The 16,320-nt window shown below is 51.8% G+C and overlaps 1 protein-coding gene across 2 annotated transcripts in view; it reads left to right on the top strand.

Annotated features, from left to right (window-relative positions):
- The window catches only part of UBE2O (ubiquitin conjugating enzyme E2 O), a 62,344-nt gene that overhangs the window by 2,034 nt on the left and 43,990 nt on the right, over nt 1–16,320 (top strand). Inside the window, exon 1 of one of the 2 annotated variants that reach the window (XM_080560803.1) lies at nt 10,400–11,203. The exons of the other annotated variant lie outside the window; for it this stretch is intronic. Coding sequence (XP_080416929.1) covers nt 11,171–11,203 — 33 coding nt within the window. The 5' untranslated portion in view covers nt 10,400–11,170. Of the gene's footprint in view, nt 1–10,399; nt 11,204–16,320 lie in introns of those variants that run through there. 2 annotated transcript variants of the gene reach the window in all.

Genomic DNA, 16,320 nt, shown 5'->3' with positions numbered 1-16,320 from the left:
CATTTGAAAAGCTGCCCACCAGGACTGAGAGGCATTTTGTGCAGCCTGCGCTGCAGTTTGGGCTTACTGAACCCAAATCTGGTGCCGTTGGGAACCCCTTGGAACAAACCTCGGGCACCGCGTGGGTGCCGTGGGGCTGAGGCTTGCTGGCTTCTGGGCGCCGGTGCCAGCCCTCACCTGCAGCTACGTCTCTTGGCCGGGGCTCTGACTCTCTAGCATCTCTGCCTGTGAGTTATTTGACGGCTTTGGAAGTGGTAACCAGTCCCGAAGCAGCTACATGATGGCTTTGGGAGGGTGCTCGTTGCGGTTCTCTTGCAAGGTCCCATTTAGTTCCCTGCGGTGGGCAGAGGATAAAGGTAAATCCTGCATCCAGGGCCCGTGCTGGCCCATCGCGTGCTCTCGTGTGCCCGGTTGGCGTGTGCCGAGGGCTGGGTGCCTCTGTCAGCTCTCGAGCACGTGGAGATCCACGAACCCTGCCACGTGTGTCGGTCAGAGCACGTGTTGTACCTGCCGAAGGGGGGAAATAAAGTCGCTGCAGATTTCGAGGAGAGCCAAACAGCACCTTCTGCTCCTAGTGCAAAGGTCAACAGCAGCAGTTCTGTACCCAAGCTGGGTTACAATCGGAGAGCTTCCCCGTGTTCTCTTTAAAGTTGGGGGTTAGGTGTGTTTTTTATTTTTTTTCCAGCCAGGGAATATGTAAACTAATGATTTTTACTGTTGCTTCTAGAAGTTCAATGCTTACTTTTGTTCTTTCCTGTTGGAAGCGGTAGGCAGGCTGCCACTTGACCACAAGCACACAATTACCGATGTTAATAAGTAATAGAAACTTTCTCTTGAAATAGAGCTAGCATTTGGTACGAAGGCCCACCAGCTCTTCCAGAAGAATTAGTAGTTTATTTGAGCTCATTCCTGGCTTGATAGTCATCACCGGTATCGTGGCATTCATGCGAATAAAAGAAGAGCCAGGGTTTTTTATCCTTGGTGTCTGCGCTCCTTTTGTGCCTCCCATGAGCGCGTTCCCAATTGAGAACACCGGGAAGGAATTGCTGCCAAATAATGTCAAACACAGCCCTGGAAGGAGGAAGCTTCCCTTTGCAGACAGGTTTGCCAACCGTGTCTTGTTGGACCCCGGTGCTGTCATGCAACCAGCGGTTCCTCCGACCTGCTGGAACCGCCCTGCTTGTCCTCACGCTGCCGTTGGAAGGCTTGGTGCAGAAATCCTGAAGGTATTGCTCACGGGTGCAAGCGCTTGGTGCTTGCCCTAACAAATTGGCAGGGAATTAGCCACAGCTGAATTTTAATTTCAGGGTTTCTCGGCTGTAGGTTGGTATCCCTGCTGCATGCTTGAGCTGCCTTTGGGAAGTTCACAAAAATTCTCGATTTTGTTAGGTATTAGTGGGGCTCGCAAGGTGCTTTGAAACGCTGCTGCCCTTCCTCCTCCTGCCTCTCACCTGGAAGCCTCAGAGTTTTCCACCGCCTTTAATCGCCGCGGCGCTTGTGCGAGGCTGATAGCCGCCTTCTGCGGACGGGGGAAGTGGAAAGTGCAGGTGTTGTGTTTCAGCACCTTATCTAGAGGCCTTCAGCCGGCCGGCCTGCTGAATTCCTGCCTTGTGCTCCTCCGTCTGCCTCGGGGAACGAATGCTTGCGCTGGCGTCTTGGCGTGATGCTGTATTGCTCGCAGTGCTTGTGGGTTTACAGGGAGGCAGCATGTAGGGACCCAGGACGAGGGGAAACTCCTCGGGAAGTTTTTAGCCTCTTGTTTTGTAAGGTCCAGAATCCCCCTTGGTTCGGACGGCTCTCTTACACCATTCGGCTTTGCTTTGGGAACGGATTCATGCTATCAGGGCTCCTCAGGCACAGCCCAGTGGCTGCTCAGCTTGTTAGCTGGAAGTTGGCTGATGTTATCTCCGCGAGTTTCTGTGAACTCAGCTCTCCTTCATCCCACACAGCCCTCCCGTTCCTTCCCACCCTTCACTGCCATAACTTCTTGACCTCAAATATTGAGCCATGAATGTAAGCTCGCAGGAGAGCTTTCTGAAGACATTATTCCTGCGTAATTTCAATATTTTCATGAATATTTTATTTGCTGTCTGAATCCTGTCATATAGTCATTATGACCTAAACTTGCAAGTTGTGATTTCAGTGTGTTTATACAACAGCAGAGGGAAATATTTCTGTTTACTGGAGGTCTGTATTTTCTCCTGTCCATCCCTTGCAGCCACTGCCAGCCCTCACTGCTGGGCTCCCAGCCCGCAAGCATGGGCTCTTCAGGCATCAGTCCTCGCCAGTGACTGTGTGCTACCTGCTTGAGACTGAGGGATGAAAACAGCCTTAAAAATATTCCATCTTCAGACCTGGCCAGTGCCTTCACTGTCTAAAGTGCTGCGATGCAGAGTATTTAAATTCCAGCAGGTGAAGAGGGATGGCCTGGGTACGGCTGCTTCTCAGGAGCAAATGCTGGTCACAGTGCAGAACTGTGCAAATTCAACGCCCATAAGCTAATAATGATGTTTTTTATTGCACGAGGAAGCTGTGTCTAACCCTCTTCTTGCATCTGACATTTCGGTTAGTCTCCCAGGGGGGTGCTTTGAAACCACCTGATCTGCGCGGCCGTTAGAGGCAAGGAAGAGAGAAAAAGCTTACTGGAATTTGTGTAGTTCTGTGTAAAACAGTCACTTCAGTGGGTATCATTTCCGCCCCGCGAGCACTCTTTGCAAGGTTACGTACCCTTGAGTTGATTCTTGCTTTACTTTGATTTGTTGGACGCTTGCAATATGGACTTGGGGATCATCATAAATATTTTACTACAGAAATGGCCTCCTGTAGACCGCGTGGTGTGGAAACCTCCGGAGTACTAGATGTTACACCCTGTTACTGTACAAAGAGAGATTTTGTGTACCGTGTGCGAGGTGAATTGACAGTTTGGGAGTATGAGTGGCCACCTGGGCTGAGCAATTAATTATACTTGTTCCAAACCCAGTCAGGAGTGTTATTTTTAAAATGGACAAAACCTCACTGAGCAAGCAGTTTTGTGGCTCGCTCCCTCTTCCAAGGTGCACTCGCTTGCGATGTGCTGGTGTAGCTAAAAGGGGGGGGGGAAGGCAGCTAAATTAGTAATGCTCTTAGGACTAGTAAACAAACTAATGTGCGCTAAAAGCTTTGGAAGGAATCAATCAAAGCCCATGACAGGCTTTGAAATACCTGTGTAAGTGAGGCATTTTGCTGCGACTTTCTCATAAAGTTTCTCCTTCGCTTGTGCTGTGCAGCTCCAAAACGGGCTTCTGTTTTAGGCTTTAAACAATTATGTAAAGTTACTTTTTTGGCAAAGATTCTTCTCAGAAGTTAAATGGCAGAAGCTCTGACAGGTGCTTTTTGGGGCAAGGCCTTGCTTCTGCCAGCTGTCCTCAGTTCTCTCTTCAGAGCAAGCCACAATTTTTCATGTTCAGCGTCTGTGTTGGTGCGGGGAAATCACCAGCATTTGTGAGGCTCAGAGCCTTAATTACTTGTGGGATTTCAAAGGCTCTGAAGGTGATGACACCTTCTTAAATGCTGCCCAGGAAGAACCTGCCTCGTTGTTTCCACTCCCCTCCTACCTTTCTACTCTCCTCCCACCCTGTGCTGGGGTTTTGCCCAAATGGGTCAGTGCAAGCCTAGAAACCGATCCTTCGGCCTGAAATTTTTGCACTTGCTTTAAGGCCGAGAACAGAGAGGTGACTTGGGTTTCTTTCCTCTTATGTTGTGCTCTGGAGCACTTGACACATAGCTCAGCTCAGCACTGCCTTGTACCGCTGCTGTGTCCCCTCCTGGGGCCTTCAGGCCTGTGGTAAAATAGGAGAATGTCATCTTCCTACAGATTATTTTTTGTTCTGGGACACTTCATGGTAACTTTTGGGCTTTTTTCCATTTGCTGTTAGGCTGCTAAATGTGCGTGTGTTTGTGTCTGAAACCAAAATTTGTAAAGTTACTGTACTTCAGCAAAAGCCAGTTTCTCCTCCCAGCAAAGTCCTTGGGCTGACTGGGTGGCGGCTGTACCCTCGGGTTTCGGTAGGCTTTTTGATTTCTGGATGTTACGTGCTTTTTGGGAAGGGACAGGTAGACCGTGTGAGAGGTGGAAAGGTAGGGGGTGAAACATCAAACACTACAAAAAACGGGGGCTTGGCGTTTGGGGGTGCTTGCAGATCAGCTGTGGTGCTCTCAGGGGGGCCTGAGGGGCACCCCGCAGGCCCCGGCTGCCTCATCGTAGCCTGGGTTCATGCGACTCCTATTTCTTGATCTACCCTGGATGTTTTAGGGTCGTTCCTGCCTCCCTCGTGCGTCTGCCTGGGTGCGGGGCAAGCAGAATTACGGGCTGGTAGCTGCTGGGTGCCCTGTTCCAGCAGGAAGCCTCGGGAGGAGGCCCAAGTGGAAATCGAAACCTTTCCGGGCCAAAACCTCCAGAGCATGGTGTAAGGGAGCAGAAATGAGTTTGGTGATATGTGTGCGGATTTGGGTACCTGTATGTTGGCTATGTGCCTTGTTCGTCCGTCTCCGTTCAGGTTTGAGTTGCTCCAGAGAAGCCTCGTGACGTGGAGGGGTTGTGGTGCGGTTTGGTTCAGGTTTTGGGGGAGATCTTTAAGATTTTGGTGCACCATGTCTCTGCTCACCCGCTGGTCTAAATCTCGCCAAGAGAGCAGCTGGAGGGCTGTGGAAGTGGTGTCCAGAGCACTGTCTTTTGGGGACTCACTTTTGTGTTGTTGTTTTTTTTTAGGGGTGGGAGTTAATTTGAAACAAGGAAAGAGTCTGTTGGGCTCGTGCTTGCGGTATCACTTGGGAGCCTCTGGTTACAGTGTGTGGAGTCGAAGGGAAGCTAGGTAGCCGTGCCCTCGCTCCATTAAGCAGCGTTCATTTTGCAGCATAAAATCGCAGCAGCGGTGCGGGATTCAGCAGGCGCCAAGCACGGCTTAGGAGGCACGTCCCTGCAGCTGCCTGCGGAGCTGTTCTGCCCAGGGAGAGGTGTGGAGGCTGGCAGGCAAAAGGGCTATTTAATCTGAAAGGATGCGGAGCTTAAGGCTTCTAACTGTGCTTCCTAGCCCAAAGCTGGGACTTCCTCGTGCATCCCTCCTGCTGGACTGACTGGTGGCATTTTCATGTCAGCGGACATCGAGCCTTCTGCTTGAAGTGAAATACAGTAATACCGGCAGAGCTGGAATTAGTTCCATCACAGCTCATTTATTTTTTTTTTACCTACTTTTGAAAGGATGTAACTTCTTCACGAATAAAGGAATTTTGCATATGAATCATTTTTGTTTTAAGAAACAGCACTGCTTCTCTACTGATAAGGATACTTAGCAAGTAAGTAGGACTTTCATCTTCAAAGCGTTTTCGGGCGCTGATGTGGCAGTGCCTCTTCAGCTGTGCCTGGGGCAGGTGCCCGTGGGCAAGATAGCCCGAAGTAGTGCAAGGCCACCAGCTGTGTTTTCTTGGTGCTGTGCTCCCTCTTTTCTCTGTTTGACCCTTTCTGAGCAGGGCTGGAGATGGTGAGCTGTCTGGATGGTGGAAAAATGTTTGACATTCTTCCGTGCAGTTATAGCTGGGGACTTCCGTACAGATAAATTACCCTCACCCGAACCGTAACACATTGGTTATTCTGTGTTTGGGTAAAAAGGGGGCTTGGAAAATAGATGGCATACCGGATCTCTTGGTACTGAGGGACTCAGATTGATTTGTTCCCTCGCATGAGTAAACTGGTGAGTAACCTAGTATTTTTAGAGTTAATTTGGGTATGAATCTTGTAAGCTGGGAGAATTTTGGAAGGCCGAGTTAGAAAGATATGTAGGCAGTAAATACTGTCCTAGATCATAGTCCTTGGTAAAATTGGTGGCAACAGCTACGCTGGAACACAACTGGAGCTTGAGTAGCTCTGTAGGTTGAGTAGCTTCATGCTCTGCTTCCTCCAGCTTTACTCCACAGTTACCCTACCCCAGCTCCTCCTGCCATACCTGCTGCTTGAGAGGAGCCAGGCATTTCGGGAGCTGCCCTGCTCGCTGCAGGGCTGCTCCCCCCAGAAACTGGCTTTTCAGAATTGGAGGTGAGTGTACAGCAGGATATTTCTGCTCAGAAGTGATCAGATTTCCAGGAGGGCCCTGCGCTGGAATTGTCCCTTGGCTTTGCTCTTCGGGCTGCTTTTGAAGATGAAAGATGTTTTTTTTCCTTGGAAGGTAGGTTACGCGTCCAATCCAAGTGAATAATTCTCATGGCTGCTGCAAGAAGTATTCGTGCTTCTGTTCAGCATCTGAGTCCAAGTTCCTTGAAACAGCGTTAGTCTTGAGACAAACTAGCCACATTTTCTAAATTTAGAGTTACTACGTGGTTGTGTAACTGGCTGTAAGTGAACAAGCTCTTCATATTTATTGTTTTGTCCTTAACTTGAGCAATTTCTGTCCTTGTGCCACAGGAAGCCTGCGGGGTCCAGGTTATAGAAACTGCTTTGGCTTCCCATGCTGAAGTACAATCTCAGCGAGTTGTCTGCAGTCTTCAGGTTAAAGAAGAAAAGAGGAGCTGGGGAGAGGAAAGGGAGGAATCTCTGTCCTTCCTGGAAATCTTTGGGTTTTGTTGTTTTTTAGAGTCTGCAGATGTGGATGATTCATTTGCTTCCTGTAAGAGGGAGGCTGAGCAGTGTTCGGGTATGTTCCAAGGAGCTTGGGAAGCTCTTCCTAATGAGGTGTAGTAGTATGTAATGTTCCTTCCTTGAAGTGTATTTAATGCGGCATGTGATTGATGAACATAGACCCGAATTATTCTCGCTGTGGAAGCTTTCTGAACTGGAACAAAATTCACAGGATGAAGCAAGTTGATAGATGCTGTATATTCCTGAAATATAGGGAAGGAGAGCACCGTGCAGAATTATACAGCAGCGAAAGTGACACTGGAGGAAATGCCAGAACCCGATACCTGGGTTCCTAGATTAAAAATAAATAATAATTAAAAAAAAAAAAGCCCAAAATGTCTTCTTGCTACATTAGTTGATGCTTTTATCTTAATGTGCCAGTGTTTTGAGGTCTCACACTCCATATCTTAGTGTCAGTTTTTTATATAAAAGTGCTATTGACTCAGTGACTGCCTTTTCACCCAGAACATCTGAGCAGTGTGGCTGAGCTGGCTTGTTTGCCCTTTTGACTCTCAGGCTAGAAACTTCCTCTATTTAGTTGTGTGCAGCACTGGGGATTTTGCTGGTACACGGCAGAGAAATGGCTCGTTTGGTGCACAGGCTGAACCTGCCCTGCAATGACAAAGCAAAGTGCTAAGTGCAGGGTGACTTTCCTGTAACAAAACTCGTGCCAAACAAGCGCTCCCTGTGATTATGTGGGCGCTGGCGAGGGCAGCCCGAGCCCTGCTGTCGTGGGCTGCAGCAGCCCGGTTGTGTCTGAAGGTCTGCCATAAAAAGAGTTACCGGGCTGCTTTGGTTTCTGCAATTAGGAAGCTGTCCCAAATCTGGATGGGATTTTTAATTTCTGCCAGAAATGTGCAAGCAGTTTGCAGCCATCCCTTCTTACAGAAGGCAAACCTGGCTCCTAAGTAGCTTCTTGTCTTTATAAACGTGCTGTTCGGTGGTGAGGCACGCTCATTGTCTCCTTCTCACCCTCACTGTCTCACTACTTTGCAAGAGGGGCTCTTTCCCTGCTCACCCTGCAGCCCTTGTTCACTTGTCCAGGGCTTTCTTGCTCAGAATTGTCCCCGGCTGCCTCGATCAGCCTCAAGGACCCTCCTTGGGTGGCATTAGAGTTTCTTTCCAGAGGCTGCTTTTATCTAAGACCACGTGTCAGATAAAAACTTAACACTTTCCACATCGAGCACTCTCTGTATTTCACTAGAGTATTATGTGATCAGCTCTCATATTTCTTGTTTTGTTAGGCCTCTTAGAGGAGGATGAATAATTTACAGGAACTGAGTATCACAGCTATTGTAAGTGATGTGGTTGCCATAATGCAGATATAAAATCTTTAATTGTAGGAGCCTACTTTTTTTTTTCTCCCAGTGTTGACACTTGGAGCTTTGGAAGAAATCCAGGCTAAGTTCCTGGCTTCCTCTTAATCGTGCTGTGGCTAGGTATTTTTTCTGTGTATTTTTATGTTTATTTCTGTGCTCAGTAATGTGATTTAGTACCAGACTGTCGTCTGTTGATATTGGTTACCCTTTAAAATCTATTTGCTCTTGCATGATGATGAAAATAATTGAGAGCTGAATTATGTCCTACAGCGACTGTGCCACGAGTGTCGGTGTTGCTTTTGCTTCTTTTGGTTTTGCCCCGTGCAGCTTGTTTTTTCTCAGATCAGGGTAGTCCTTCTGATTAGCATATGTGCAACCATGCGAGCCAGCCAGTTTTGTAGGGAAAATGCTCTTGTCACAACTCCCAGAGCTGGCATTCTTGCTGCAAAGTGAGTACTCAAAAGCAATCTTTTTCTTAGCGTTTGTGGAGATGGTTGGGAACTGCTGGTGGGGGGTTTGACAAGCTGTATTTACCCTCCTGGGCCGTAGTCTGTGGGGTAAACTGGTCTCATCAGCCAGCCTGCCTCTTGTAGGCGGTGTTGTATGTCTGTTCCTGCCCATGGCGACTCTGTCGTGAACCTTAACTTCCTCTTGGGGAAGCTTAATTTGAGTTTTCCTTAATCTCTTCTGAGCTGGCGTTGATAAGTGTTCGCTGTCAGGAGCGCCGTGATGAGAAACCCTCAAGGGACTGAAAAGATGCCTGTTAAACGTGGTGCCTGTAGGACAGGTCCCTGTCTCATGCTGTCACTGCTCCTATAAGCTAAGGTAAGCGTGGGGCAGGGGGGAACAAGCTCGGTTACTATCCAAACTCGCATCTTGCTGACCACCTCGTCCCGTTTGGGCTGGTAAGGCATTTTCTAGAAGCATTTGCAGACCGTCTCAGGACCCTGCCCTGCAACCCGTGTCTGCGTCTCTTTGGGATCTGAAAGCATCCCCTTGCTGTGATGGTGGCGGCGAGCTGAGTGCTCCAGCAGCTGCAGAGCCCGTGCTGCTTGCCGGGGAGAGCAGCCCACGAAGTCTTTGTGGGATGCCGTTTGTTCTCAGCGCTGCTAACTTAGCCCCGGACCAGTTCTGCACAGGGTGCCTGCCTGTGGCCTGCAGTGCTGCCAGTGCTTGAATGAAGCCTTAAAACAAAAGATCAAGAAGTAGACGCGGAACCAAGTTCAGAGCATCCTCGTCCAGCCTGTGTGTACCACTGAGCATGGGAGAAAAGACTTAAAATTGCAGTTCTCTCCCTGCTTTGACAGCAGCAGACCCGTCCGATGCTTTGCCACCAACTGGCAGGGCACCTGCTTGCCCCCTTTTTTTTCCAGTTTTATCAAAAAAAATCCCTGGATGTTCTCAAAATGCTCAGTTACGTATGACCTGCTAGCCTGGCAGTGTTGCATCTGAACTGCGGGGTGACATTGAGCTTGGGTTTTAGCTTTTCCCACTAATTTAAGCTAGAAGGTTTTTTTTTGTTGTTTTTTTTTCACCCAGTTGCTTTAGGGAATTTGAAGCGAAGTAGCTGGGATTATCTGCGTTCTGAGGAAGAGCAAAACAAAGCATGTTTATGATGTTCCCACGTGAAACTCAGGCCCCAGGAGGAACGCTGCAAGGCTGGCAGCGCTGCGTGCAGGGCTGGTGCTGCTGCTCCTGGCTTAGCCTCGCCTAAACGCTGGCTCTGAGTTTGTTTTAGGCTCGCGAGAATAGGAGGCACCTGTCACGTTCAGCTGGGCTGTGATTTAGCCAAGTGGCAAATCTACCTTAGAGACCAGGAAAAGGAAGAGCTTTTAATCAGGAATGACAGCGTGCAGCCTGCGGTCTGACCCCAGCCCTCGGCAACGGGTGAAATTCCCCCTCTCGACACCTGCCTGGCTGTAAGTGGCTGTTTGGGCAGGGGGCAGGGGCTGCCGAGATGCCACCTGGGTGAAATCTGAGCGACGTGTTGAATGCATACAGCTTAGAGCTGGGGCATTGTCTTGCTTGGGTGGGTGTACTGAAAACTGGGCACCTGTGTCCGCCACGAGATGCTGTAAAGGTAAGGCAGCTCCGAGCTTCTCTTTGGGGGCATTTTAAAACACTGATATCTTCCTGAATCGTGTTAGTGCTCCATTCACAAAAACGTTGTTAAAATCTCATGCTGAGAGGTGTGCGTTGTTTTTATCCCATCCCACTCCCCCACCTAAGTGACTTGTTTTCAGGAAACCGCTTTTTCAGTTCCCTTTTGTGCACATCGCAAAGGTCTGTTTTTTTTTTTTTCATAATTATGAAAAGGAGTGCTGTTCGAGTGGCCAGCCTGGTGGTAATAACATCTAGCAATATGGGTTTTGGTGCAGTGCTCGAGTATCCTTCACAATTCTCCTTTGATAATTGTAGTCTGACAGAGCTCGCTGAGATATTCCCCATCGCGCGCCTGCTGCCGAGGCTCCTGCGAAAGGAGAGCTGCAGCTTGCTGGGATCCGTTCAGCCTGGGAGCGTTACCTGAACCTTGCGGTGCGTGTGGTAGAGGCGAAGTAAGACCCAACTGCAGATTTGACTTTTATCATGATTTATTTCTGAGATGGGCTCAGCTCATCCTGAGAGAAGCAGCTTCTTGTGAACCTTCGTCAGCATCGTATTGAATCTGCTCGGGAAGAACCAGCTAGGTGAACCGGATCTGGGACTTCTCAGTCGTAGGCTTTGAATTTTCAGGCAACTTCTGATCGTTGGTCTGTTCCTGTTCAGAGGTGCACGGCACTTCAGCGCTTTAATGCTTTGTCACTGAGGTGCTTAGAGGCTTCAGTGGCTGGATGGAGGTTTTACCTGTGCCTCCTGGCAGTCCCCTTACTGCGTTATTAGGCGAGCTAGTAAGGTGGGGGTACAAATCTCTGAATTTCCAACGCCTGTTGCATTTCTGAAAATGCTTACGAGCCGTCCTCTGCGTTGTCCCGCTTGTCGAGGAGGCTTAGAGCTGACACCTGGGCGTGAGGTAACAGTGGTGACAACGGACTTGTGTAAGGGAAGGTTCTGGAACGCGGCCGAGGCAGGAGGGTCAAGCACGGATGGACAGCATGCACCACCCTGCTGCGTAGAGGACTTCTTCTAATGTCCTTTTTCCTGTTACCATCTCAGCCGAGCCTGTCGATAACCTGAGAGCTAGGAAGAACTCGGGGGCTGCAGCAACATGTATGTTTTTTCCGTAAGGGACATAAAGCAGGTAAGAGTGTCGTTGGGGCTGCCTGCTGAGGGCACAGGCAGCAGGGCGGTAAGACCTGGAGTTGCCTTAAAATTGTTTTGCCTAGGAAGGTGGCGTTTGGGTTCTTCGGGGACTGAAAACGCAGATTTGAGATGGTTGGTTGCGATTCAGCTCCCAGTTTGGTGATTATTGCAGTACTTCAGCACAAGCCGTCCACCAGCACAGAGGTTGGGTGTGTGGCTGTGTTCCTCCCAAGAACTGGCCAGTTTGTGTCCCTGCTGGCCAGGTGTGCAGAAGGGGCTGCCCTTCTTGCTGCCTTTCAGGTTAAATACAGATGTCGGCTTAAGTTTTCCTAAAAATCTGGAGTTACACTCCTCTGCTCACCAGGTAAATGTTCAGCTCTTCGTATCTTTCAGTGATTGTGAACAGCGGCCTTATCTTGTTTGAATATGCAAACGCAGAATTAAAGAGATTAGAGCGGTTTGCGGCGTGGTTGGTGCGTGCAGTGGCCGCCGAGGATGCCCCACACCAGGCTGCGCAGCCTCTTCTGGAGGGATTTTCAGTGAAATTTGTTCTGTTGTTCAGAGACTGATGGCCGTGTGAGCTGAACCCTCTGCAAAATCCTCCTGTCCTGCCTCCTCCAGCCGCTCGGCCTCCAGAATTGCTTAGTTCGGGCCCTGTGCTCCCAGGTCGTGTTTGTCTGGCTGCCGTGTGAAAACAAACGGCTCCGAAGCGGCAGGGGAAGCGGCAGGTCTGCGAGGGGAGGCAGGGAGGCGAGCAGCCCTCCCCTCTCCGTCCCTCGCTTCCGTGCCAGGGCTGTCGTGCTCTGGTAGAGGACAGCTCGCTTTTTTTCGAGCCCGGTGCCTTCGTTGCATTCCCCCGAAGCCGGCACACGGGATGGAAAGGCTGGGAGGGAGATGTGGTGCTGAGCTGCGCCAGGACCTGGGGGGTGCCGGTGCTGCAGCGAGGCAGGGGGGTACGGTGGGGGCAGGCGCTGGGTGGCCGTGAGCTGCCTCCGCGTCCTGCAGGCGTGCGGCAGCCCCGAGGGAGGAACACGCGCGTGCCTTGGAGAACACCCGGGGGGGTTCTGGGGACGGCTCGGGACCAGTTTGTGGCTGTCACTGGTGCGTGTGGCAGCAGGGCGCTCGCTGCTGTGGGAGGGCAGCGCTGCGGCTGCAGCCCGCTGCCTGCCAGGGGGTGGTCCAGGAGGTGCCTGTTGGAGAACGTTTCGGGGTAGGAGCGGGTGGCGGTGGGCGCCTCTCCCTTCCCGGCGGCTTGCTCAGGGCGACAGCGACTTGCTCTGCTCGCCGCAGGCAGAGCTGAATTCCCAGCCTGCTTCCCAGCCTGGTGGGCAGCGGCTGCTCTGCCCCAGCAGGCACAAGGGGCCCTCAGCTGAAGATGTTTCACATCACAGCCAGGAATCTTTGTTTAATTCCCAGTCCAACTTTGGGTTTCTCAAACATAAGAGGCACGGTTGCCTCCTGGAGTAAATGCACAGGGCCTGTCCTGCTGCCTCGCTGCAGGCGTGGTGCAGCAAAACCCTTGTGCCAGCACCCCCGGTTTCAGCAGCGGAGCTGCACTGCTGGAAGGAAGGGGTTCACCCTGGCAGAAAATAGAGGGCGTGTTGTTTCCTTCCACTTGGAGGGATCTCTAATCCTGATCTCTCCGTAGTTTTTTTTTTTTTTCTGTTCGGATTGCTGTGAACAAAAGGAAAAATCATGTGTTTTTTTTTCCACTTGTGGCTCTCTTACCACGCCCCCGATGAACTCCTATCTCTGTAAATCTCAGACCTATTTGTGCATCCTAATCCTTGCCGTTTCGTGGTACACGCGCTCCGTGCACCTCCTGATCTCAAGTGCTCGGCGTAGCGAAGCCGGAGGTATTTTCACTGCTGTCAGTGCCGTTGGACTTCGCGGTGTTGGGTGTATCCCGTTCTGCGTCGTGCCACGACAAAACGAAGAGCATCCGGAGTTACCTGGGGTCTTCATTGCTGCCGGTGGTGGAGAGGGCAGAAGAACGTTGTGGTAGCTTTTCGTTAAAAAAAAAATAATAATAACGGAAAAATTTGAATCTCTGATGTTGTCCGGGATTGTAAAAGACTGAACCTGAAACCCTGATAGGGAGAAAGCGTTAATCAGATGAGTGTTTTCCCAAGGCCGTGGCAGCGCAGGGGGTGTTGGCCTTTCGCTCTTGTTTTTTTTTCCCCAGCTCTTCTCCCTGGCTGGCGCCCGGGGAAGGAGCTGCCGTCCCCACAGGGCACCCTGCGCTGGGAGCAGCCCGGGTTAGAGCCCTCGGGAATGGGAGCGCTCTGCCTAAATTCCTCCTCCATCGACCTTTCTGTGGTTCCTTTGTGTTGCGTGGGGTTTTTGGCCCCAGGGGTGAGTTTTAGGGATATTTTCTTGCTGGCCCTGTGTTAGTAGAGGGGAGAGGCTGCGTCTCGGGGGTAGCTGGAAGTGACTGGTGGCAACACAGGAGCAGCTTCCAGGACAGAAGGGTAAGTGGTGGTTCTTGTGTGGGGGTCGCCGCTCCCTGTTGTGTCTCAGCCCCGCTGGTGAGCCTGCTCGCCCGTACAGTGCCTGTACTGACGGCGCATTTCCTGCGGAGACAAGAACTCACGTTGCTGACCTCCCCGACGACTTCTCTTTTCCTCTTCCTCCCCAAACCTGACTGCAGCTTTCCAGGAGCACCGCCTCGCACGGCAGAGGCGCTGAAGCACCCGTTGGGGCTCCTCGGGGCCTCGGTGCGCACCGATCCCAGCGCGCTGCAGACGCTGCTCGCCTCGGGCAGCCCCTCTTTGGACCTGGTGCCTTTTTTACCCTCCCTCCTGGAGCTTCTGTACGTTTTTTTTATCTGAGGAGACGCGAGGCTACCGCGTCCATCCCTGCTGAACGCCGACAAAATGCTGGAACCGATGAAACGGGCACGTTCCCTCTGGAGCTGGGCCTCCCTCCAGCCGAGGAATGTAGGTCAGAGTTAGCGACGTAAAATGAAAAAAGGCTTGATTGTAATGGCAGCGTTTCACCTAGATAATCCGGAGAGGTCCTCGCGCTAATGGAAAACCTGTTCGTACATATACGCTCTTTAATATGACTCATTAAGCAAACCTAATTAGGCAGCAGCGTCAGCCCTCCTAAATGCCACGGCGCGTGGTTGTTGGGGCTGTAGGGCTGGCACCCCGACTCGTACATCCTCCCGCCTGCTGGCCGCATCTGTCCCAGTCTGTGCTCCCAGCCCTCGGTGCCCAAGGAGAGGGGAGAGGAGGAGGCGCGAGGCGCTGCTGAGTCCCTGGGGGGGTGAAGGGACCGTCGGCTGCCTGCGCCGGGCACGTAGCTCCGGGGGAATGAGAAATGAACCTGGCCAGGTGAATTAAGCGGGCTGGAAGCTGGCGCTGCTTTGTGTTCAGTGAGTAAATCCGTTGGGAAGGTGTGCGGCGTAACGTGCTGGAGATCTCCTGGCGCACCCCTGGTGAGAGGAGTGCTGAAAAACATCTGACAAAGCCGACACAGGCATGTGAGCAGCGAGCCGATGGCTGGCAGGTATTATGCAGATGCTGAGGACCTTTCACTACGGGATTCTGCTGCATCAGGTGCTTTCTGGTTGGTTTTTTTGAGTTTATAGCAAGAGCAAGGCGTCATTTCGTGCTCACAGCAAAAAATTATCCTTCTTACTGCCTCTTCTGTATGCTCAACGCGCTTTGTATCTTGAGCTTGTATGCAGAGCGTGTATTCAAATGAAGCGCTGTGTTCTTGGCTTATCACTGCCCGCTTTTTAATGATGCCCCTGATTTCTTCACAGCTCCGTGTCCCACCCCAGCGCTAGGTGCGTGGCAGTGGCTGATGGAACAGCTCCTGCGTGCAGCTGGGCAGTCTTTGCAAGTAAAAATCACCGTTGGGAGCGTGGGAGCATCCCGGCTCGGTTTGGGCTGCTGCTGTAAGTTAGGCACCCTCTCCAGGAGCCCGACAAGTACCCAGCCATAATTAACGGGGCAGCTTTGAGGGGGAATGCAGTTTATATCTCTAATTAAGGATGACCGCCCGTATAATGCAGCCTGAGGCTTCTCAGCCCCCCATGACCCATCCCAGAGCGTGGCTACGGCTCAGCACCTTGGCGGTTCTGCGTACCACCGTGCCTCCACGTGGCTTTTTGGTGACTCTGTAACCTGCTGCTCTCCACGGTGGCACGCCTGCAGCTTTGTGCGTCTTTCGGGGGCTCCTAGGACCCTCCTCACCGTGGCTTTTTGGCAGATCTCAGCCAGCCTCCGTTGTGCCGAGAGGAGGAGGACGCGGAGCACCTCCCCGGCCCTCGGGGAGCGCAGCTTCCTAAATCACCTCGTGTTTTCCTGGAGTGTTTGCAAACCTCCTCGAACTGCGTTTATGGCTCAATGTTTCACCGGGGCCGTGATGGGCTGAAATCCCTCTGTTATAGCTGAAGTCGTTAAAGTGAGGGACGTGTTCTGTGCGCGGCTCCTGACAGGGTCTGGCGGTACAGCAGAGCGCTCGCTTCCCTGCTGTGTATGTGCATAGCGATAGATCCCCATAAAAAAAAAAAGTCAGTAGGAAGCAGGCATCAAGCAAATTGCGGTTCCAGGAAATATGGGGCTCCCCGTCAAGGCTAACGGACCCGGTTTAAGAAGGTAAAATGTGTTTTGCAGACGTGGTTATCGATTGCTTGCTCTCCAGGCTGGGTTTGTGCAGGGTATAGCCGCGAAGGCATCCAGGGGTACGCAGCATCCTCCCGGAGTCGTGCCGCTGCAGGGACAGGGATCGGTGGCTGTGTAAGCGATCAGCTGCATCGTTCCTCTTTAGCGTTTTCTTCCTCTGGGCGGAGATAGTCCCGGGGTGCTGTTAGCACAGGTACAGCACCGGGCTGAGTGCCGCGTCTGCGCTAGGAAGCCGCTGCCTTCCTGCTCCGAGAAGCCAGCGCTTCTTTAAAGAAGGGGGGAAAAAAAAAAACCCTCTCGCCGACTGGCTGTGTCTGTCTGGAGGCAGATCTGCTGACTCCAGGCAAACGGGCTCTTGCTGCTTTGCGCTCCTGCTGCCTGGAGCGAGCGCTTGTGCCCGTAAGGGCAGAGCTGCCCACGTCCCCCGGGAGAGGCCGCGGGGGCAGGGGGATGCTTCAGGTGAAGGACCTCGGCTCGT

The sequence above is a fragment of the Anser brachyrhynchus genome (genome assembly GCF_964034855.1).
Source record: "Anser brachyrhynchus genome assembly, chromosome: 18".
Taxonomy (NCBI): domain Eukaryota; kingdom Metazoa; phylum Chordata; class Aves; order Anseriformes; family Anatidae; genus Anser; species Anser brachyrhynchus.
The sequence above is the reverse complement of the archived record's forward strand: the minus strand, read 5'-3'. Positions and strand labels throughout refer to the sequence as shown.